Raw genomic sequence first — 21,514 nt, 5'->3', positions numbered from 1 at the left:
CATTTTATTTCTTCACTCTTAACCCTCTTTACTCTTATTTTCTCACTCTCTTTCAACTCTTCCTCAGTTTTAGTAACTTCGTTTTTTACTTAGTTCTCCTAGCTATTTAGGTTTTGACTTTTAAAGACCCAAGTGAACACCCTACGTTTTGCAGGAGCTACAAATTTTTTATTTCATCGTGTCACTAAACAACACATATCCACATTTGCCGACAACTCGCCATACATCTATATTCAAACTTATTTTATCCATAACCAAATTAATTTTTGTATAAATGCTATCCTACCGTCAATTTTATTATCCTAACGAAATTTGCACATACGGCTCCCTCCGTGCTCCACCTTGCAAATATAACAGGTATGGCAATGTTTATTCTGCTTTCCCAAGTCCCAACAGAAATAAAAAGACACATTTTTCAATAAAACATCCCAAGATGATGAAACTTATGATTAACAACGATGAAGCCCAAGCACTCATCCGTCATCAATCCATAAAACCATAATTTACCATAAAACCATAATTTACAGTTCTAAAGTTAAAAATAATCATTTCAAAAGTTGCAACACAACCAAAAAAAGCCAGTTAATACTTCCACAGAATCCATCACTCAGATCCCCTTTGACAAAATATTCAAAACACCAGCTGATTGTTTTCAATTTCAGAAAGTGGCACATCACTCACCACTAACATCCCATTTTTTTTTCTCACCGCAAAATCAACATAAAACAAAAATCTCAAACCCTTGAAAAACCCAGGAAAAAAAGGCGATCGGTGAATAAGTAAATAACGCAGCAGCCCCCGTGCAGAGAAGAAGAGAAACCAGGTTGCGAAGAGGAAGTTCAGATTCTTGGAGTCGAAGAGGGAGAAGGTGTGTTGGGGTTGCGGCGGATACGACGGAGGAGGAGTGGTGGCGGGGAATCTGGTTCTGCATTTTTTTTTATTTCTCCTTTTTGCATTTTCTTTTTGGTGAGTTCTCCTTTTTTTTTTTTTTGAATTCTCTAGTCCCAGCGAAGGATCCCCCTCCCCAACCCACTCTCTCACTCTGAAAGTCTGAAACGGGCTAAAGGGGAGAACGTGGCGCCTCAACCTTCTCCCTCTCACCGCACGGTCGCCGGCTCGTCTGCGTCCGCCAGCTCCTGCGCCTTCACTGTTGTCACGTCGTCTGTACCTCCGTCCGCATCTGTCGCCTCCGTTCGCGTCACGTCGACCCTGCGCATTCACTGCGTCACCTTGCCGGTCTGTGCTTCGAGGTGGCTCGCTTCTCTCCCTGCGGTCAAGGCGTCAACCTTCCTGATGTGAGTTTTTTTAATTTTTTTAATTATTCTCTGTTAATTTTTAATGATTTGGGTGATTGTTGCTGTTTATATCTTTTAATGTAGGTTTAAATGGTTAATGATTGATTTTTGTCTTTTTTTTTCTCATGATTGTGGCTGTTTTTTTCATGATTGTTATTGTTTAGGTTTTATTTGTTTTATGTAGTTGCTGTTTTGTGGAATATGTTGATTATTGATTGATGCATTATATATATATATATATATATATATATATATATATATATATATATATATATATATAAAAATACCTTGGTTGATTGAAATATGCAATGGTTGGATAAGCTGTGAATTGCTTTTTTTTGGATGATTGAAATCTGCTGATTGATTAATAGGTTATGTGATAGTGTGATACCATGTGGCCAAATTCTACAAGAAAGCCTGTGACATATTCGACTCTGAGTATAGTCTGTGAGTTATCTAACTATTAATTGATTTTGAGCATGGGCTTCAATGTTTCCTTGATTATGTATAATTTGCTGGTGTTGATTGTGCAGATGTATATTTGGGACTTTTCAGGGCAAACAAACCAGTTATTCATCAATGACAAAGTGACAAATGATTCTCTTTGTCAACTTGGAAAGGAGGTAGATGTTGATTTGTCTTTATCCTTTTTATGTTCCTTTTATGCAATTTTTTTGTTGATGAAATTTTAAGTTGGTGTTCCAAGAAGTTGATAGAAACCTGTTGTTAGTAGATAGTTGGATATTCAAGTGAAAAAAACTTGACAAGAGGGGAAACAATTTAAATTAAATTCAAGGAAAATTTAATGCAACTACAAGTAAGCACTCACCAGGACATTTCCAATGAGCACGCTAACTGTTTGGGAAAATGCCAAAGAAGATTAAATATCTTTTTGTTCATCAATTGTGGCATGAGAATGAGGAATTCGGAAGCCTTAAAGTTTTGAAATTTATGTAGCTTTCACTATTCATTGTGCTGTATTCACTTGGTGTTCTGATAATGTTGAAGCCTCGTAGTTTGTAGCTTCCTCTTTGAAGAAGGGCATGTTTCAGCACGATTTCAAGAAACGAGGCTCCATGATCAGGACCTTATGTGTTGATTCCAGGCACAAGGAAGCCTTGTCCCTTTTCCATCAATACATAAAGGGTTATGCAGATTTTAAACCCGATCACAGTGTTGTTGCTTCGATTCTCAAGTCTTGTTCTGCCCTATTGGCTCTCAAATTGGGCAGCCTCCTTGAAAGAGAGATGTCCTGGACCACTAGACGATGGGGGCCCACTTTCCCGACCGCCGTTATGCTATGTTCTTAGTATAAACAGCTCTCCATGGCTATGTTGTTAAGCAGGGCCATGGTGCTTGCCAGGTTACTAACAAAGCGTTGCTTAACATGTATGCAAAATGTGGCAAGCTTGTTGAATGTAAGAAGATGTTTTATCAGCTCAGCCACCGTGATTCTGTCATTTGGAACATTGTTCTATCTGGGTTTTCAGGGTCCATGAAGTACAATTCGGTTCTGATGAGGATGTTTCAGACAATGCACTCCAATGGGGAGGCTAAGCCCAATGCAGTTACTGTTGCCATTGTCCTTCCTGTTTGTGCTCGTTTAGGGGATGTCGACGCTGGAAGGAGTGTGCATGCTTACGTGATCAAGTCTGGTTTTGAGGCGGACACTGTTGCTGGGAATGCTCTTATGTCAATGTATGCAAAGTGTGGACTGGTATCTCATGATGCATATGCTGTTTTTGACAACATTGGTCACAAAGATGTTGTTTCGTGGAATGCAATGATTGCAGGTCTTGCTGAGAATCTCTTGTTTGAAGATGCATTTACATTGTTCAGTTCAATGGTGAAAGGGCCAACACAACCAAATTATGCCACTACAGCAAATATTCTGCCTGTTTGTGCGTTGCTTGGTGAGAACGTTGCATACCAGTATGGAAGGCAAATCCACTCTTATGTGCTGCAACGGGCTGAACTGTCGGCTGATGTTTCTGTGTCCAATGCTTTGATTAGCTTCTACATAAGAGTTGGTCGGATGATGGAAGCGGAATCTTTATTTTGGGCAATGGATGCAAGGGACTTGGTCTCTTGGAATGCTATTATTGCAGGATTCACATCAAATGGTCAATGGTTTAAAGCGTTGAATCTATTGAGTAATTTAGTATCTCGAGAGATGCTATTGCCTGATTCTGTGACTATTGTTAGCATACTTCCACTTTGTGCTCAATTCAGAAACTTGCAGGTAGGGAAACAGATCCATGCATATATCTTTAGACACCATTATCTTTTTGAAGATACTACTGTTGGGAATGCTTTAGTTAGTTTCTATGCAAAATGTGGCAATACAGAGAAAGCATATCATACTTTCAATATGATACCTAGGAAAGATTTGATTTCATGGAATTCTATTCTTGATGCCTTTGGAGAGAAGAGGCATCATTCAAGATTTCTCAGCTTGTTACATACAATGCTTAAACTTGGAATTAGACCTGACTCAGTTACAGTATTGGCTACCATCCATTTTTGTGCTTCTCTCTTGAGAGTAGAAAAGGTTAAAGAAATACACACCTATTCAATTAAGGCTGGATTTCTAGTTAGTGACACTGCTCCTGCAGTTGGAAATGCAATACTTGATGCATATGCTAAATGTGGTAACATGGACTATGCTAATAGAATGTTTCAGAATCTATCAGAGAAAAGGAATCTGGTCTCGTGCAATTCGATGATTTCAGGTTATGTGGGTTTAGGATCACATCGTGATGCAAATATGATTTTTAGTGGGATGTCTGAGACAGATCTTACCACCTGGAATCTTATGGTTCGAGTATATGCCGAAAATGATTGTCGGGATCAAGCTCTCATACTGTTCTACAAGTTACAAGCTCGAAGGATGAAGCCTGATGAGGTGACTATCATGAGCATCCTTCCGGTATGCACACAAATGGCATCGGCACACTTGCTAACACAATGTCACGGCTATGTCATTCGTTCTTGTCTTGAGGATCTTCACCTAAAAGGAGCCCTCTTAGATGCATATGCAAAATGTGGTATCATAGGCTGTGCGAGTAAGCTATTTCGCGCAAGTGCTACTAAGGACTTGGTTATGTTTACTGCTATGATTGGTGGGTATGCCATGCATGGTATGAGTGAAGAAGCACTTGGAATTTTTTCTGATATGCTTAAAATGGGAATCAAGCCAGATCATGTTATCTTCACTTCTGTATTATCAGCTTGCAGTCATGCTGGCCGTGTAAACGAAGGTCTGAAGATATTTTATTCAATGGAGAAAATCCATGGTATGCAGCCAAATGCAGAACAGTATGCTTGCGTGGTGGATCTCCTTGCTCGAGGTGGCCGAGTTAGGGAAGCATATTCTCTCGTCACCAAGATGCCAATTGAAGCTAATGCCAGTCTTTGGGGGTCATTGCTTGGTGCCTGCAAAATCCATCATGAAGTTGAATTGGGGCGCATTGTAGCCAGCCATCTGTTCAAAATCAAAGCTGATGACATTGGAAACTACATTGTTTTATCGAATTTGTATGCAGCAGATGCTAGATGGGATGGGGTCATGGAGGTTAGAAAGATGATGAAGAATAAAGATTTGAAAAAGCCAGAAGGATGCAGTTGGATTGAAGTTGAGAGGAAACATAACATATTTGTGGCTGGGGATTGTTCCCACCCACATAGAAGCATTATTTACAATACTCTATCTACATTGGATCAACAAATTAAAGATATATGTAATTAAGTACCATAAAACTGTCGGCACTCAAATAATCACATATTCACACCAAGAAAAAGTAGTAGTATGATAAATATACAATTTACATAGAGCAAAGGTTCTTTCATCTTCTAGGCGACCTATATTCACTAGCAAGAGTGAAGGTAAATGCATCATGTTCTCCTTTTTGACCCATATTAATAATTTTTTTGTCCGGGTTGCTTTCTGAATTTTATATATGTTGCAGTTCATGAGTCTTGCCTATGTAATTGGATATGAAACTGAAATCGAAAGAAGTCTTGTCAATAGATACATTTTATACTTCTGTTATCTTATTGTGATCAATTGTCATTCCATTAGTTGATAATCCAATACTTATTACACTACACTTGGCTAGACTCCTTATTTTCATTGTTTGATGATGATTTCTTTCCTTATGAGCAGTTCTAATCTCAGCTTGCTACCTTGGCCTAAGCCAGCAGTTTGGCCTTCATCAGTTCCTACAGATGCCTCAGCACAGGTGCTTGAGAAAGAAAAGGTAATTTGTAACCATTATTATCAACGTAACAGAAGATTGTATTACCCAGAGTATAAACTTAGCAAAATATTATTGATTGCTAATTACATCACTTACTGCTTTTTCTTTCCTAAGGTTAAGTATTTCAATAAAAAGTTAGATTTGAATTCATTAGCCATGAAAGATAAAATTATCCTATCCAAAAATGATATATAATTTTTTAGATCATAGTCATGAAAATTCAGGAGACTTATTCTTGTTATCCAAATTTGTAAAATGATTGATTTTTACTACTTAAGATCTTGAGGTTGGGACTTAAAATATTTTCCTTAAAAATGCATACATTTTACACTAGCCAAAGGTATTAATGCACCAAAAAACTAAATATGCTTATTTTTGTCATGTCAATATTTCAATTCTACATTTTTTCACGAATTCTGTTTATACTTGTTTGGAGGCTTCTTGTCATTTCTTATTCCCTTAGTAAAAGTTAAAAATTAGAGAAAGTACCTTCTATTGCCCTTAATAGAATTAGAACTTTACTCAAAAGTAGAACGAAAAGAATAATTTAGTCATAAAATATTTTCAAAACACCTTTAATTTGTTGAAGCTATCATTTATTTCCCTAGATTTTTATGTATGCAAGTTCTTTTTAAATGATATGATTTTGTCTTTACAAGTGATTCTTCAAACTATGTTTAAAGCCAAGCCTTTTGGTACCCGTGCCTCTTGAACCTATTGTGCTGGTGCAAGAGGCCAACAAACAAAGGGCTTTATAAACAGCTTAATGAAAATGAGTCCCTTCGGAACAAAGTACATTAAGCTGTTCATTTGGAAAATGAGTCCATTCGGAACAAAGAACAAAATCACTTGTAATTCTGAATGGACTCATTTTCATTAAGCTGTTCATTAAGCTCAAAGTCTTTTTCTTCCTAAATTCAGGGCTTGAATTGGGTATCTGGTCGTTTGTTTAATTCGTTTGAGCAACAGATAAAGTTTGATTTTTTTTAAAGTGGTTTACACATAATTTAGAATTCAAATATGGAATATTGTCTATTGAGTTTTGCAAATAAATTATAATGGATGAATATTGTCTTTGAAATTTTTCTTTTTGGTCAAATTAATCGGCAAGAAGTCAATTTGTGCTACTTTCAATGTTTATCAAGCTTGCATCAACCCAAGCCTAGATAAAATATTTCAGGACACCAAGGAATGCTAAAATTTCATTGGTTAGTAAATGGAATTGTGTTTCTCTTTTTATGGACTGTTTGAGTTTGTCTGATACAGATCTCTTTAGAATTTTAGTCCTACTTTTACAAGTGCAAAGAAGTATTGCCAACAAGGAGCTGTAAGATTTCATATATATCCTGTTCTTGGGAAAATTGAATGGCATGTTGTAACGTTTCTCTTCTACTTTTAATGCTGCTGTATCTTGAGTGTTTTTACAGGAAAATGTATTATTATCTATTGTTCGATTGAATCCACATTTTGGTTTTAACTTTTAACTTTTTCTGGTTATTATGCTTTGGATAACTATCTTCTTTATGAGCATTTATCGAAAACTCTGTGGCCAAAAAGCTTTATTGAAATGTTTGTTTCTCTTTAATTATTAAGCTTCTAATTTAGGATCTAGGAACCTCAATTGAGATGGATAGAACATTTTTCAAAAGAATTGTTCTCGTGATTGCTTCTTACCAACCTATGTAACATTTTATTCACAAATCAATCCATAGGCAAAATAGTCTTTCTCATTTTGTATTCCAAACAAACTCATCTCTCTACTCTCTGCCTCCTTCCTCATTTCCATCGTCCTCCATGATCTAATTTAAAATGCGATGGAACAATGAGTAAATATTGATTAATAAGGACAACTCAGTCCTTAAAGGTAAAATAACAACCCATTTTGTAACTTCAAAAAATTTCGGGTTGATTACTAATGACAAGTGTGTTTTACACTCTTTTGTATAGTTGGGAATCAATTTAGAATTTATTTTAGTCAGGGAATAAATATTTATTGGAAGAAATATTTACTCTCCTGTTTCGGTGTTGATTCTTTATTTTTTAAATATGGTGCATGCAGTTTAAGGTAAAAGATGCTGGCAGTGAAAAAACTGCCACCAAAGCAACAGTTTGTACCATCCCTTGAAGACATTGTCAAGCTGCTTAAACTCTCAGCTGATTCCAAATGTTTACCCTTCGGAAAATCCATACATGCACAGTTGCTAATTCGGAACCAAGCTTCACACCACACTCACATATTCCAAATCAATTCTTTGATCAACTTCTACGTCAAATGTGGCCACTTGGTCCTTGCCCGAAAACTGTTCAACGAAATGCCACTTAGAAATGTGGTCTCTTGGAGTGCTCTGATGGCGGGGTATCTCCATAGTGGGAACCATTTGGAACCCCTTGTGCTCTTCAAGAGCATGGTTTCAACGCAAGAAGCGTGCCCCAATGAGTTCGTTTTAACAACCATTGTATCTTCTTGTTCTAGTAGTGGAAGAGTCCATGAAGGTATGCAACTTCATGGGTATTTGGTGAAGTGTGGATTGGTGTCTCATAAATATGTGAGGAGTGCCCTTGTTCACATGTACTCAAGGTGCTCTCATGTGGACTCAGCATTGAAGGTTTTGGATATGGTCCCCAACCATGATGATGATGGTGATAGTGATGTCTTTTCTTATAATTCTGTGTTGAGTGCTCTTCTGGAATCCAGAGAGACGGAAGAGGTTGCTGGGGTTTTGGGGAGAATGGTGAATAGATGTGTGGTGTGGGATAATGTTACATATGTTAGTGTTATGGGCCTTTGTGCTCAAATCGGAGATTTGAAACTGGGTTCGCAAGTCCATGCTCGGTTGTTGAGGAGTTCGACGTTTGATGTCTATGTTAGTAGTGCATTGATCGACATGTATGGCAAATGTGGGGAAGCTTCGGAGGCAAGGAAAGTTTTCAATAGCTTGCAAGAGAGGAATGTGGTTGTGTGGACTGCTCTCATGGCTACTTACTTGCAGAATGGATATTTCGAGGAGACTCTGAATCTGTTTACCAGTATGGATAGAGAAGATACTCCACCCAATGAGTTCACTTTTGCAGTTTTAATTAATGCTTGTGCAGGTATAGCTGCACTGGGACATGGCGATCTATTACATGCCCAGGTTGAGAAGTTTGGTTTCAAGAATCATATCATTGTAAGAAATGCTTTGATCAATATGTATTCCAAGAGTGGCAGCATTGAGTCTTCATCTAATGTGTTCTCAGATATGATACATCGAGATATAATCAGTTGGAATGCTATGATTTGCGGGTACGCCCATCATGGACTTGGTAAACAAGCTTTGCTAGTGTTCCAAGATATGTTGTCTGTTGGAGTGTGTCCTACCTATGTAACCTTCATTGGAGTTCTTTCTGCTTGTGCTCATTTGTCTCTTGTACAAGAAGGGTTTTACTATTTGAATCATCTGATGAGGAAATTCCAGATTGAACCAGGATTGGAGCACTACACCTGTGTGGTTTTGCTTTTGAGCAGGTCTGGTTTGCTTGATGAAGCTGATAACTTTATGAAGACAACTCAGGTGAAGTGGGATGTTGTTGCTTGGCGAACTTTGATTAATGCATGCCATGTTCATCGAAATTATGATCTGGGAAAGCGAATCGCAGAATATGTCATAAAGATGGACCCTCATGATGTGGGGACTTACACGTTACTATCAAATATGTATGCCAAGTCAAGGAGGTGGGATGGAGTAGCAAAGATTCGGAAGATGATGAGAGATAGAAACATCAAGAAGGAACCTGGAGCAAGTTGGCTAGAGATAAGAAACGATATCCATGTCTTTCTTTCAGAAGGCGATAATCATCCGGAATCTGTTCAGATTTATGAGAAAGTTCACGAGTTGTTAGCAATGATCAAGCCACTTGGGTATGTGCCGGATGTTGCTGCTGTGCTGCATGATGTAGAGGATGAACAGAAGGAAGGTTGTCTTGGTTATCACAGTGAGAAGCTAGCTATAGCATATGGCCTCATGAAAATTCCTTCACCTGCACCAATTCGTATAATAAAGAACCTTCGGATGTGTGATGACTGTCACTCCGCTGTGAAACTGATATCGAAGGCCACAAATAGGCTGATAATTGTTAGAGATGCTAATCGTTTTCATCATTTTCAAGATGGGTTCTGCACCTGCATGGATCATTGGTAGAAACAGAGATAAATTTTGTGTATTCTGTAATCTAGCAATGTTTTATCTTGTTCAAGGTATTAGAGGATCTTTTTCTACCCCTTTTTTGCCAAGGTATTAAACAGCACATCTACCGGTTACAGAAAAATAGAATAGAATACCAAGATTTAAAGCAATTAAGTTCCAAAATATAGTTCCTCACTTCTGCACATTGATGTACAATATTTATCTAGGATTCTTACTGTATATGTTATTGATTAGATTCTCATCCGTGGCAAGAAAAATGAAAGAATTTCAGTTTCAGTGGCACTTTGGCATCATGAGTTTCCAAATCCTTGCTCTTCTATGTACTTAGTCTGTAAGAATTACCTTTTCTTCTGCTGAAAACATTTGCAGCTCTTTTATAGTCTCACAATCTTATTTGATCAGATAATGCAAACTTTTGACAGAAAAGAAATTTGATTGTTCATTTCCGAAACACTATTCCATGCTTCTTACTCATCTTGGACTTTTATGAACTAGTTATTCTTCACTTTTCCTATCTTTGTTTCCTTCTAGTATTTTAATTCATACAAAGTATTTAATCAGAGATGAAGCGTCAATGTAAACACAACTTTTCAAATTATTTTCATTATTTATGTTGAGAGACAAGAACTATCAAAGGGAAAAATATATTAAGCAAACTAATATATATTATATAAAATACTGAGGGTAATTCACATAAAGAAATGAGACCCAAACCAATATTAGATGGATGCCCCAAAATTAAATACCTTGCATGTATTTCTGAATTTAGAGTCTATTTTAAGTAAATCGAAGTTATTAAGCTCGATTTAGAGTCATTCCATGTATACATGGAATAAAATAAAGTGGATTTATCCTAGTACGTAGTAAATTAAATAGAATAGATTCGATTTACTATGATGTAGTCGAATGAAGCAGCTTCGATTTATTAGGTGGGGAGATGCAACCTATAGTACTCAGAGTTGTCCAAGGCAAATCGAATGAACAAGTTTTGATTTAGTGGTTTTGATATCCCTAGTAAATTGAATTACATTAATTTACATTAATTAGCTAGCAAGTAAAATTTATATTTTTTGCCATTAATTAGCTAACAATATTTAAAAGTGTGGACTTAAAATGTATTATTGGATTATTAGACTAAAAGAATTGATTTGATATATAAAAATATCGATTAAAAAAATAAAGAATTAGATTGTAAAATTATTTTTTAATTCCCTAATTTTGGAGATTGAATTTAGAGTTTAAATTAAAATTCAGAATTTAAATTAGAAATCAAAATTTAAAGTTTATTATTTAAACTTTATAATAACAATATAATTAAAGAATTTATTGATATTTACTAAAATTTCCTAATTTTTTAATTGAACTCAAAAAATAAAAAATAAAAATATAACATTAATATCCAAAACTGCGAATATTATACTTGCTACAACGAGTATGAAGAAGGATGTCGAATGACCTCACCAATCGAATTATAGAGGATGTTAGGAGTATAAATCGAATCTATTAGATCCGAATTACCATTGTAAATTGAATCCATTAAATTTGATTTACTAGGGGCATCGAAACCACTAAATCGAAGAAGTTTGTTCATTTAATTTACTTTGGACAATATCGAGTACTATGGGTTGCATCACCCCCCTACCCCCCAAGTAAATCAAAGCTACTTGATTGGATTTACTTCACAAATCAAATCTATTCTATTCGATTTACTATGTACTAGGATAAATCGACTTTATTTTATTCGATTTACATGGAGTGACCCTAAATTGAGCTTAATAACTTCGAATAGAGTAAACTCTAAATGTGGACATAGAGTAAGGTATTTGGTTTTAGGACATCCATACAATATTGGTTTGCATTTCATTTCTTTACGTGAATTACCAAATACTTAAACAAGAACAAATAAATCAGCAAAAGCAGTCTTCCATTATTTTTACAAATTCATTGAAATCTATTCTTCCATCTTGATTCACATCATACTTTCTAATCATCTTTTAACAGTTCTCATGTTCTCTTGCTTCCTTCCATCCCAAGATTCTGAGAACTCTCTGCAACTTGCTTGCATCGATAAAGCCGTCTTTGTTCTCATCAAAGACATCGAAAGCATCCTTCAGCTCCTCAAGGCTTGGGCTCCTGTTCCTCAAACATGTTAGAAAGTTTCTTGGAACCAAACTGTTCTTGAAGTTCCTCACTTTCCGAGCTGCAAGAAAGTCTCTTTTCGCCATCACCATTTTCACATGATCCCTCTCAAGTTTCCCAAAATCTATGAAGCCACTTGGCTCATTGTGACAAATCTCAGGTTCAGAACTCAACTTCTCATCGAAACATGCATTTGAGTTACGATAATGAATTTGAGGCAAAAGAAAAAACCAGAGAGCTGAGAAAAACTCATTGTTTATGTTGTAAATTGTACAAAATAGGAAAACGTATTTGAAACCGAAAAATGGAGTTGAGTTGCCATCATTCTGTGATCTCTTCTCCTCAATAAAGCAGTGAAGCTGACCAACAACCATGGTTTCAAATATCCTTACAAAATGAATGAAGTTAGCTCAAATTATTAGTTTGCTATCTAGTTAGCCTAAGAAGATGTGAAATCTATGGTTTGAGGGAAGGATGAAGGGTTGGTTATATATAACATGGTTCTAAAAACTGGACCAAATTGGCCGGTCAAACCAGTCCGACTGGGAATAAGGAGCTTCTTGTCACGGTAAATTTTAGAAAGTTAAATTTAATAATGTTTGTATAGTTTTTTGGAGTATTTGAGAATGCTTTAGATGGTTCCGGAACGTTCTTAGAAGGTCTCGGAATACTCTAGAAGGTTCTAGAAGACTCAGGAAGGTCATAGAGTATTCTAGAAGAGTGTAGATGTATATAGAACTATGAAGAGTAGTATGGAATAATCTAGAAGTATTTAGAAAGTTGAGGTATGACGGATATTTGTAATGAAGGTTCTAGATGATTAATCTAGACCGTTGATTAGATTTAATCCTAACCATCCATTGAAGAAGTGGATGGCTATAAATAGGGGTGAGAGTTAGAGTTTGTGTGTGTGAGTCATGGGTAAGTCATTTGTAACAAACACTTGAGTAATAAAGTGTTCTCTCCACCAAAACTTCCTTTCTCTCGTATTCTTTTGTGTTCTTAACTTTCTTGCTAAATATTGAGGATTAGGCTGACTTGGTCTTAGCTCAAGAGGTTGAGTAAGTCCGAGTGACGGCACGGTAGCGTTGGAGTGTGTCCAAGGCCATGACAATTTGGTATCAGAACTAATGTTCGAGAGGGAGTACAAGTGGTTTGTGGATATGGCTTCTAGTGTAACAATGGAGCATGTTGAGTCTTAAAGGGAAAGAGATACTATTCCTTCTCAACAGGAAAACAAGAAGGTGCGCTCTTCAAGTGAGCCTAGAGGTAAGAACTCTATCTTCTTAGAAGAGAGAGTTTCTACGTTGGAGAATGTTCTATCCTCTATGGATGAGCGCTTCCAAAGGATAGAATATGACAAGGAGACCCTCGAGGCTCACGTGTTGAGAGAACTAGATACTTTCAAAGAAAGTATGCTCCAAATCGAAGAGAAGCTTGAGAATTTCTTGAAACTATTTGAGAAAATTTGAGTTTGGTTTGAAAAGGCAAAATCTCGACCAACCATTATAAGGGAGACGACAAAAATTGATCTCCCCAAGCCAAAGGAGTTCAAGGGCGTGAGGGATGCTTGAGAGGTGGAGAACTTCCTATGACAAATGGAGAGATACTTCGAAGGTCAAGGGGTGGTCGAAGAAGTAATAAAGATACGCACTGCAGCTCTCTACCTTTCTGATAATCCTATTTTATGGTGGCGGAAAAAGTGCATAGATATGAAAAAGGGTACTTGCAAGAACCATGTGAGTACTGTTAAACCGGTCAAAAACCTGTCCGGGACCCGTCTGATTTACATGAAAGAATGCCATTTTATGTTTTGTTTAAAAAGGAAAGCAATCCTTCCTTGTTCTCCCAACGACCAAGCCAGCCAGCCCCTTTCTCCTTTTCTTTCCTTCAGAATTCAGAAGCTTGCACTGCCCTCAACCAAAAAACCCTATCCATCTAACATGTACCATTGCTGCAAAAAGTGGGACACTGCTGCGGTTCGTCGCACTTAGGAGCTTCCCTCTTCGTCCTGTTGGCATGCTCCAAGTCTCTGACCCCTGTTCGTACTCACTGATCACGACTTCTTCCTCGAGGTCAGCTCGGTGTCCGTTGTCTTCATCTGCTCAGTCAATTCTGCCGATGTCTGGTCTCGTGCTTCAACTCTCTAACGCCTCTCCTCATTCACCAATCGTGTGGTCGTCGTCTGCTTGCAATCATCTACTCATTGTCGCGCTCAACTGCTCAAATCGAAGGTCAGTGCTCACTGCCAATGCATGTTCTTCGTTTTTTTATACTCTGTTCAGAAATGAGTACGAAGGTTTAGGATTCTTTGAGTGCTACTCAGATTGGTTTTTTTGTTCTTGGTTCTTAGGTTTAGGATTCTGCTATGGTTACGGCTATGACTACTCATATTGACTTGTTGAACAAATAACCCTGCTCACTATTGCTGTGATGTACTATTTTGTTTCCTTTTTTTGCTGAAAAAAATTTTTGTGCTGAAAGCTTGAAACCTTGAGAATCATTGTTAATCATTGAAAAAGTTTGTTAATTAAAATTATGCTGAAATTTTGTTAAAATGATGAGTAATTACCTAAATAAATCCTAAGAATTTTAAAAGTGGATATTTCCCAAAAAAAATTAATACACACAAACATCTCCAAGATTTTACTCTAGCAGACAAATCAGTCTCCAATTCATTTTTCAGGAGAGTAATTACCCAGATCAGTCCCCAAGAATTTCAAAAGCAGACACTTTATTCCAAAAAAAAAAATTAATACACAAATCAATCTCCAACATTTTTTTCGTTAGACATAACAATCCTCCGTCCAAAAAAAAAATAAAATTATTATTATTATTATTATTATTATTATTATTATTATTATTATTATTGCACAATAATATTGCACCATAATTTTTTGTATTTTTTGGCAAAAGTAATAATAAATTTATTCATTAAGTTCTTATATATATATTTATAATATAAAAAGTGTTAGGATTTTTTATTTAAATAAATTAAAAAATATTTTATTTCTTGAAATAAATAATTTTAAAAATAATTATGAAAATACGTAGGATTACTTATCTCGTACAGTGTAAATGAGATAAGACAGTGTGCATGACACGTGTATATCTCGTTTACAATGTAAACGAGATACGTGCAAGCTTACCTCGTTTACACTATAAACAAGATAAGACTGGGTAACACCTATATATAGGTATCGTTTATAGCGAGGTTCTGGGCCCCATTTTCAACATTTTCACCACTTTCTCCTCTTTTCTATCCCTTTCTGACCATATTATTGAGTAAAACGAAGATGGCGCGCGCAGATGCACGTGATCCGGACATCAATAAATTGAACGCGACATGGCACTACGTCGGGGCAGCCGACTTCGCGGTTAGTTTTGTTATCTTGACATTTATGTTATCCCATATATGTATAGTCATGGTTAGGATACTTGACAAGAACTAGAATACAATTTGTATCGTTAGCAACAAATTATTGATAAGGTATAATTCTAAGAATGTGGTTCTCATTTTTTTTGTAATTTAGTTTCTAACTACATAATTATTAATTTAAATATTAAATACTTGGGTAGATATTTTCCAACCATTGATCTTAGTTTATTGATTACATGTTTCTTAATTTATTAATTTAGTTATTAACTATCCAAATAAAAATTATTTTTTAAGTTATGTGAACAATTATGTAATTTTATATTTACCTAAATTAAATTATTAAGTAAAAATTTGATAATTAGATTATTAATTACTTTAGTGAATGTTTTTATTTTAAGTAACGAATTGAGGAAATTTTTATTAATTAACTAAGTAAATATTAAGGTAAAAAATTTTATTGACATAAATTCAGTTAGTACATACGTGTAAATTTCTGTTAAATAAATGTATATAAAAGTTAACTCGATTTGTTATGTCGATGCATGTGTACAAATTTTTTCTAATTGTGATAACTTATTTTTTATCAGAGGCCTCGCCTACTTCTGCCTCGTCGAGTGAGTCACACACTTCCATCATCGGATGCCATTGTCCCGTATTTGAGGGAGGTTGCCTTTGGTAACACGGTGCCTCTCAGGGACATCGTCTTTGATAACTCCCTGATCAAGATATTCGTGGAGCGCTGCATAGACCATATCTCTTATCCTGCGCTCAACCTCATCCATGTCATTCCGAAACTTAGTAGAGACAGGTCTTTCGGTAGCCTTTCTGTGCACGAGTGGATTAGGACGAAGCAGAATCCCAAACCATTCCGGCCAAAGCGCCTCATCGGGTATCGGTAGAAACTCTATCTCGTTTACCTTGAACACAGCCTCCTACATGTACACTAGATGAATATATGGATCCCACTCGATGCTTGCGGCGGCACAAGCAGCAAGTGCATATTGGCATGGGTAGTGGAGAGATTGGAAAAGTCCGCTGTCACACATACCCGCCGTTAGCCAAACACGGAATGAACCTTGCAACCAACCCTCGAACGACTCTAACTCCTCAACGACAAACACTGAAGCTCGTCTGTCACAATGGGTAACATGCATCTTTGGGATGTCCTCTCTGTTCTTTTCAACAGCTGACATCAGTCTTTGGGAGAAGTGATTTCCAGCCGCCAGCTGTGCCTGTGCCTCCCTATCCTTCGTGACGAACAACTTCTGCAGCCTCTCGTACGTGATGCACATGATGGCAGAATTAAGCAAGTATCGTGTACCCTTCAGCGCTGCATTGATGCACTTCGAGAGATATGTTGCCATGTGACCAAACCAGTGACCACTGTCATAGTGTTGTAGCTATATTTCTTTGTTAAATTTACCAGCCCAGTCTGCCATCTCTCGCGACAAACTTCTCAAGGCTTCCATGTACCACTCGTACCCAACTTTGCTTGGACTGTAAGCAGCGTTTATGAGGTATCGCTTGTCCTCAGTGGACTTGAAACGAGACATGAAGTTTGCGGCCATGTGTCTAACACAATAAGCATGGAACGCCCTGGGAGTTTACCACCCACTATCATCGGCCCTCCATGCAACCTTGATCGCCTGGAACCTATCAGAAATAATCAACAGGCCATTTTGTGGGGTGACATTCCGTCTTAGATTTGTCAGGAAGAAGGACCATGACTCTGTACTCTTGGACTCCACAATTGCAAAAGCAATAGGAAAGATATTACTGTTGTCGTTTTGTGCCATTGCAATAAGTAACACACCATCATATTTGCCATATAAATGCTTGCTATCGCCAGAAACAAACGGCTTGCAATGCTTGAAAGCCTGAACATAGGATGGGAACACCCAGGATACTTTGTCGAACATGCTACAGTTGCAGACCATAAGGTGCCCATCATATTAAAGTAAGTTTCTAAGCTTACATATCGTTCTGGGACAACAACTCTACAGTACTTGTAGTAGCTTCGGCACATTGTTGTATGACTCCTCCCAGTCCCCGTATATCTGTGCAATTGTCTTTTGCTTCGCCATCCAGACCTTTCTATACGAGGGTTTGAAGTGATAGCTTTGTCGAACTGCACTCTGCATGATGACCTTGCAAATAAGGTTATTGTTCAACTGTCAATGGTCTTAGGACATGGTGGGTGCTAAACATGTATGCGCTCCACCAACCCTCTGGACCTCCCTAACAAAATAAAACATTCATTGTTGGAAACTACACTAGATATAGCAATCATAAATGAGCAAATACGATACAATTAAACTTGACCTCACCAGTATCCGAGGTTCTGTCGGAGGGCTATACGGAGGGTCCAGGAACATCCAGTTGCAGATTGCCAGCAATGCACATGGTACTTTAATCGATCCGATTTGACCACTCGGTACTCAGCACTTCTGCGAATGCTGTAGTTCTTCACACCTGCATTACTGCATCTCTATTTTTGACTCTGTGGCTGATCCAAAACTCTACCCCATTGTCTAGGTTGTGATTGTCTTCTTTGGCATTGAAAAATAGAGATTTCTCATGCATCACCTCCAGATCCAATGCAAGATAGTGACTTGGTACATCTGATAGTGCCGGAATCGGGTGGGGGAGAGACAAAACATAACGCACCGCTGCCTCGGTTGGCGTCTCCGGTATAAACTCCTCCTCATCATCATCTTCAGAGGAATCACTATCATTGCTATCCGCCACGTACTCTTCGTCAGAGTCTTCATCACCTACATCCATGTCTTCCACTGGACTAGCAACATGAATCGGTGGTGGTGGGAGAGCTGGGTCATCCTGCACAAAAGTCGAGTGGACGGATACACTGCCACAAACATCACTAACCTCGGCAGAAAGCTCAATCACTTGTTCCGCCATAATTCTCCCATAGATGTCAAACATGAGTCGCACATGCTCGTCGCCCTGGAGCCGAAACAGGCGAAACCGTAAAACTTTAGTACCCAACGGTGCTAGCAACCTATACACCACCCTTTCGATCTCTTTTCTCCCTAAACCACCAAAGTTACTCAATATCGGACTCTTCAACTCGAACAACGAACTTATTCGCCGAATGCACAACAGTAACAGATTATCACACTCAAATATCACCCTATTGTCACTGTTCTTCATACGACAATTGGGATACACACAAACAACCACATATCTGCTACTACTGGATATTTTTGCCTATTTTTTGGAAGAAAAATCGAGGAGAAGAATATATGAAATGTATGTGGAGAATGCCAACGATTGCACATCCTTTTATAGCTGTTGAAAATTTGTCTTAGCGTATCTCTTTTACACTATAAACGTTATAATTTAACATGTATCTCTTTAAAATATAAACGAGATAAACTTGCACGTATCTCGTTTATACTATAAACGAGATATACACGTGTCATGCGCACTGTCTTATCTCGTTTGCATTGCAAACGAGATAAGTAATCCTACGTATTTTTGTAATAATTTTTAAAATTATTTATTTCAGTAAATAAAATATTTTTTAATTTATTTAAATAAAAAATCATATATATATTATATATATATATATATATATATATATATATATATATATACTCAATAATAATAATAATAAAAATAAAATTATTAGAGATTATTCTATAAGAAATTCAAGGTTAAAAGCATTTGATATTTTTGTATTTAATATAATCAAATGATGTCCTATTTTAAAAGACATGTTTGTATTAAAAGAAAATATTTTAATTTGGATTTCAAAGCATCATTATTCATCATTATTCACTTTACTTATTTCTAACGAAAATAGTGTATTAATATGCTAGTGTCATCGTCTACATGCACAAAGCTAAGTTAATAATAATTAAGGTTGATATATAGTAAAAGTAAAATGGACCGGAGACTATTATGTCTGATAGAGAAAAATGTTGGGGGATTAATTTGTGTATTAATTTTTTTTGGGACTAAAATGTCTACTTTTTAAATCTGCTGGGACTAATTTGGGTAATTATTCTGTCAAAAAATAAACTAAAAACTATTTTATCTGCCGGAATAAAATTTTGAGAATTAATCTATGTATTGATTTTTTTTTTAGACTAAAATATCCACTTTTAAAATTGTTGGATATTAATTTGGGTAATTATGCTAAGATTATTTTTAACCCAGCAAAAGTTAACCGATTTGACCAAAAGGTTGAAGTGATCAGAGTCAATCAAATATATATATATATATATATATATATATATATATATTTATTTGTAGGTATAAAGATATATTTTTTTTAATAATAAAAATATATTTATAATATAATTTGGACTGATTTATAAAATACAGACCAGTTATACATATAAACTTTTTTGGTATATAAGTTGTCTCAATCTTAACAAAAACAATCATCAATTTCGATGGCGTGTAAACACGCGCTTCTCTATCTCTTGAATAACGCAAAAACTATTATGACAAACGCTTCTTCTCCCTCAAGTAAAATTGCAACGCTCAAAATTTAAACAAAGATCAAAATCTCTCAAAAATTCTCGCGAAAATGTCAAGGAAGTTTTAAAGTTGTATTCGAAATCTTTAGCGACAAAGAGAGAAAGAAAACATGAAAAATTATTGAAGGTAATGTTCACTAATCTTGCATTTTTCTCACTTTCTCTCTCTCATTCTGATTGCAAAACCCTACATACTCACAAGTCTCTTTATTTAGTACAATCATATCGTGTTCTTGCCTTTCAATGATTACTGTTTTGATTATACGCTTAATTTCGATGTAAAATTGTTAGGTCGGCGTAACTGTTATGTTAGATCAGCGTAAAAATGTTACATAGTTTTTGTCGTATAGTTTAACCAATATCTGTATGTGTTTGAAGCATTTGAATTTATTTTTGTGCATGTTTAAGTGTTTGCATATTTCGAACTACGTTGGTCTCAGAACTTGTTGAAAATTATTTTGGTGTATTTTGTTGCTGTTTCGGTGTATTTGAAAGTTTTTTTGTTGTATTTCGTGTGAATTAAGGTTTACTATATCTGTTGTCCGTTTTATGCTGTAACTAGAGAAAAAAATATTGTTATTTTGTTTCTAATGTTATTTTTGTATATATTTGAGTGATTAGCAATGGTTTTTGTCCATTTTATGCACTGTTTCATTGAATTGCATGTTATCTTGAACTCATATTGTATGATGTAATTCTGGTGTATTTGAAATTTTTTTTGGTGTATTTCGTGTGAATTGAGGTGCACCTGCAGCTCTTGTCACCTATTAACTATTTTTTTATTCCTTACAAAAGAAATGGAAAAAATGAAGCACTAAAATATAATGTAAGCATATATATGTTTGAACAACTCGATTTTTTTAATAAATGTAGTTTATTTACATGATTCTGATTTATTTACAGAAAAATCATGATTTGAGATGCTCGACCAGATTAATTCACAAAACCTTCCAGAACATGAGCGATGAGAAGAAAGCCATTGTTCGAGAACTGGAATTTGGTGGTTTAATGCATATCCTTACGATGAATGTTCAACACAAGCTTTTGAAAGAGTTAGCATATTCTTTTGATCTGTCTCGTAACAAAGTAGACACGCAGTATATTGTGAAAATATAATCAACATCACCCTAGAAAATATAACATCTGCACTAGGCTTGACTGTATCAGGTAAAAAACAATTTTGTAATAAATTGTGAAAATCAACTTTCGGTGTATTTTCAACTTATTTCTATGTTTCTAAGATATTTTTTGCTGCTTTTGCAAGTCCACTCTATCTAGAAAAAATTAACTTTCAAGGAAGTTTTTAGAAGCTTCCAAGGCAAGACTTTGTCCCAATTATCAATACCTATGATGGAGATGAGTGTTGATGGGAAGGAAATCGGCTAAGATTTAAGAGGTTATTCATCCTCTACATTCAGATGTCCTTCTTGTTGCCGACAACGGTAAACAAAGTTTCTCTAGTTCACTTGCCGCCGATTATTGACTTGGGTGCAATACTTGAATATAATTGGGGTGGTCATGTGCTGAACTTCCTCATAAAGGGCATCAGACAGCACATAGTCAAAAAGAAATATGTTGTTAATGGCTGCCTGTTTGCTCTAATGATTGTATATTTTCACGAATCAACATATAAAAATAAATTGGCAGATGCAATTTTTGGACCACCATGGGTCCAACATTGGACCAGGAAACTACTTGTTAAAAGAATACAAGCTGAGATCAAGCAAGATATGGTAACTGAAGAGAATTC

The 21,514-nt window shown here is 36.2% G+C and overlaps 1 protein-coding gene and 1 pseudogene across 7 annotated transcripts; one reads left to right on the top strand and one right to left on the bottom strand.

The window, feature by feature from the left end:
- Positions 1-202: 202 nt before the first annotated feature.
- LOC130968548 (pentatricopeptide repeat-containing protein At5g39680) lies at positions 203-10,140 on the top strand. 7 transcript variants are annotated; one of them, XR_009081687.1, is made up of 6 exons: positions 203-357; positions 756-1,295; positions 1,667-1,742; positions 1,829-1,918; positions 2,312-5,180; positions 5,461-5,554. XR_009081687.1 is itself a non-coding variant. In XM_057893888.1 (5 exons), exon 5 carries the CDS (start codon positions 7,627-7,629, stop codon positions 9,730-9,732), a length of 2,106 nt encoding a protein of 701 aa, XP_057749871.1. In that variant the 5' UTR covers positions 302-1,295; positions 1,667-1,742; positions 1,829-1,918; positions 5,461-5,554; positions 7,614-7,626; the 3' UTR covers positions 9,733-10,140. The 7 variants fall into 7 exon arrangements, 2 of the variants coding, with proteins under 2 accessions (XP_057749871.1, XP_057749872.1); XR_009081690.1 differs by having other exon boundaries at positions 301-868; positions 1,003-1,295; XR_009081689.1 differs by having other exon boundaries at positions 301-922; positions 1,003-1,295.
- A 1,505-nt stretch (positions 10,141-11,645) lies between these two features.
- Positions 11,646-12,251, bottom strand: LOC130966525 (probable calcium-binding protein CML46; annotated as a pseudogene).
- Positions 12,252-21,514: the final 9,263 nt, after the last annotated feature.

The sequence above is a fragment of the Arachis stenosperma genome, chromosome 3 (assembly GCF_014773155.1).
Source record: "Arachis stenosperma cultivar V10309 chromosome 3, arast.V10309.gnm1.PFL2, whole genome shotgun sequence".
NCBI lineage: Eukaryota > Viridiplantae > Streptophyta > Magnoliopsida > Fabales > Fabaceae > Arachis > Arachis stenosperma.
The sequence above is the reverse complement of the archived record's forward strand: the minus strand, read 5'-3'. Positions and strand labels throughout refer to the sequence as shown.

What these genes read in the sequence shown, in the direction of transcription:
- LOC130968548 (XM_057893888.1), top strand. Translation starts at nt 7,627, where the DNA reads ATGCTGGCAGTGAAAAAACTGCCACCAAAGCAACAGTTTGTACCATCC.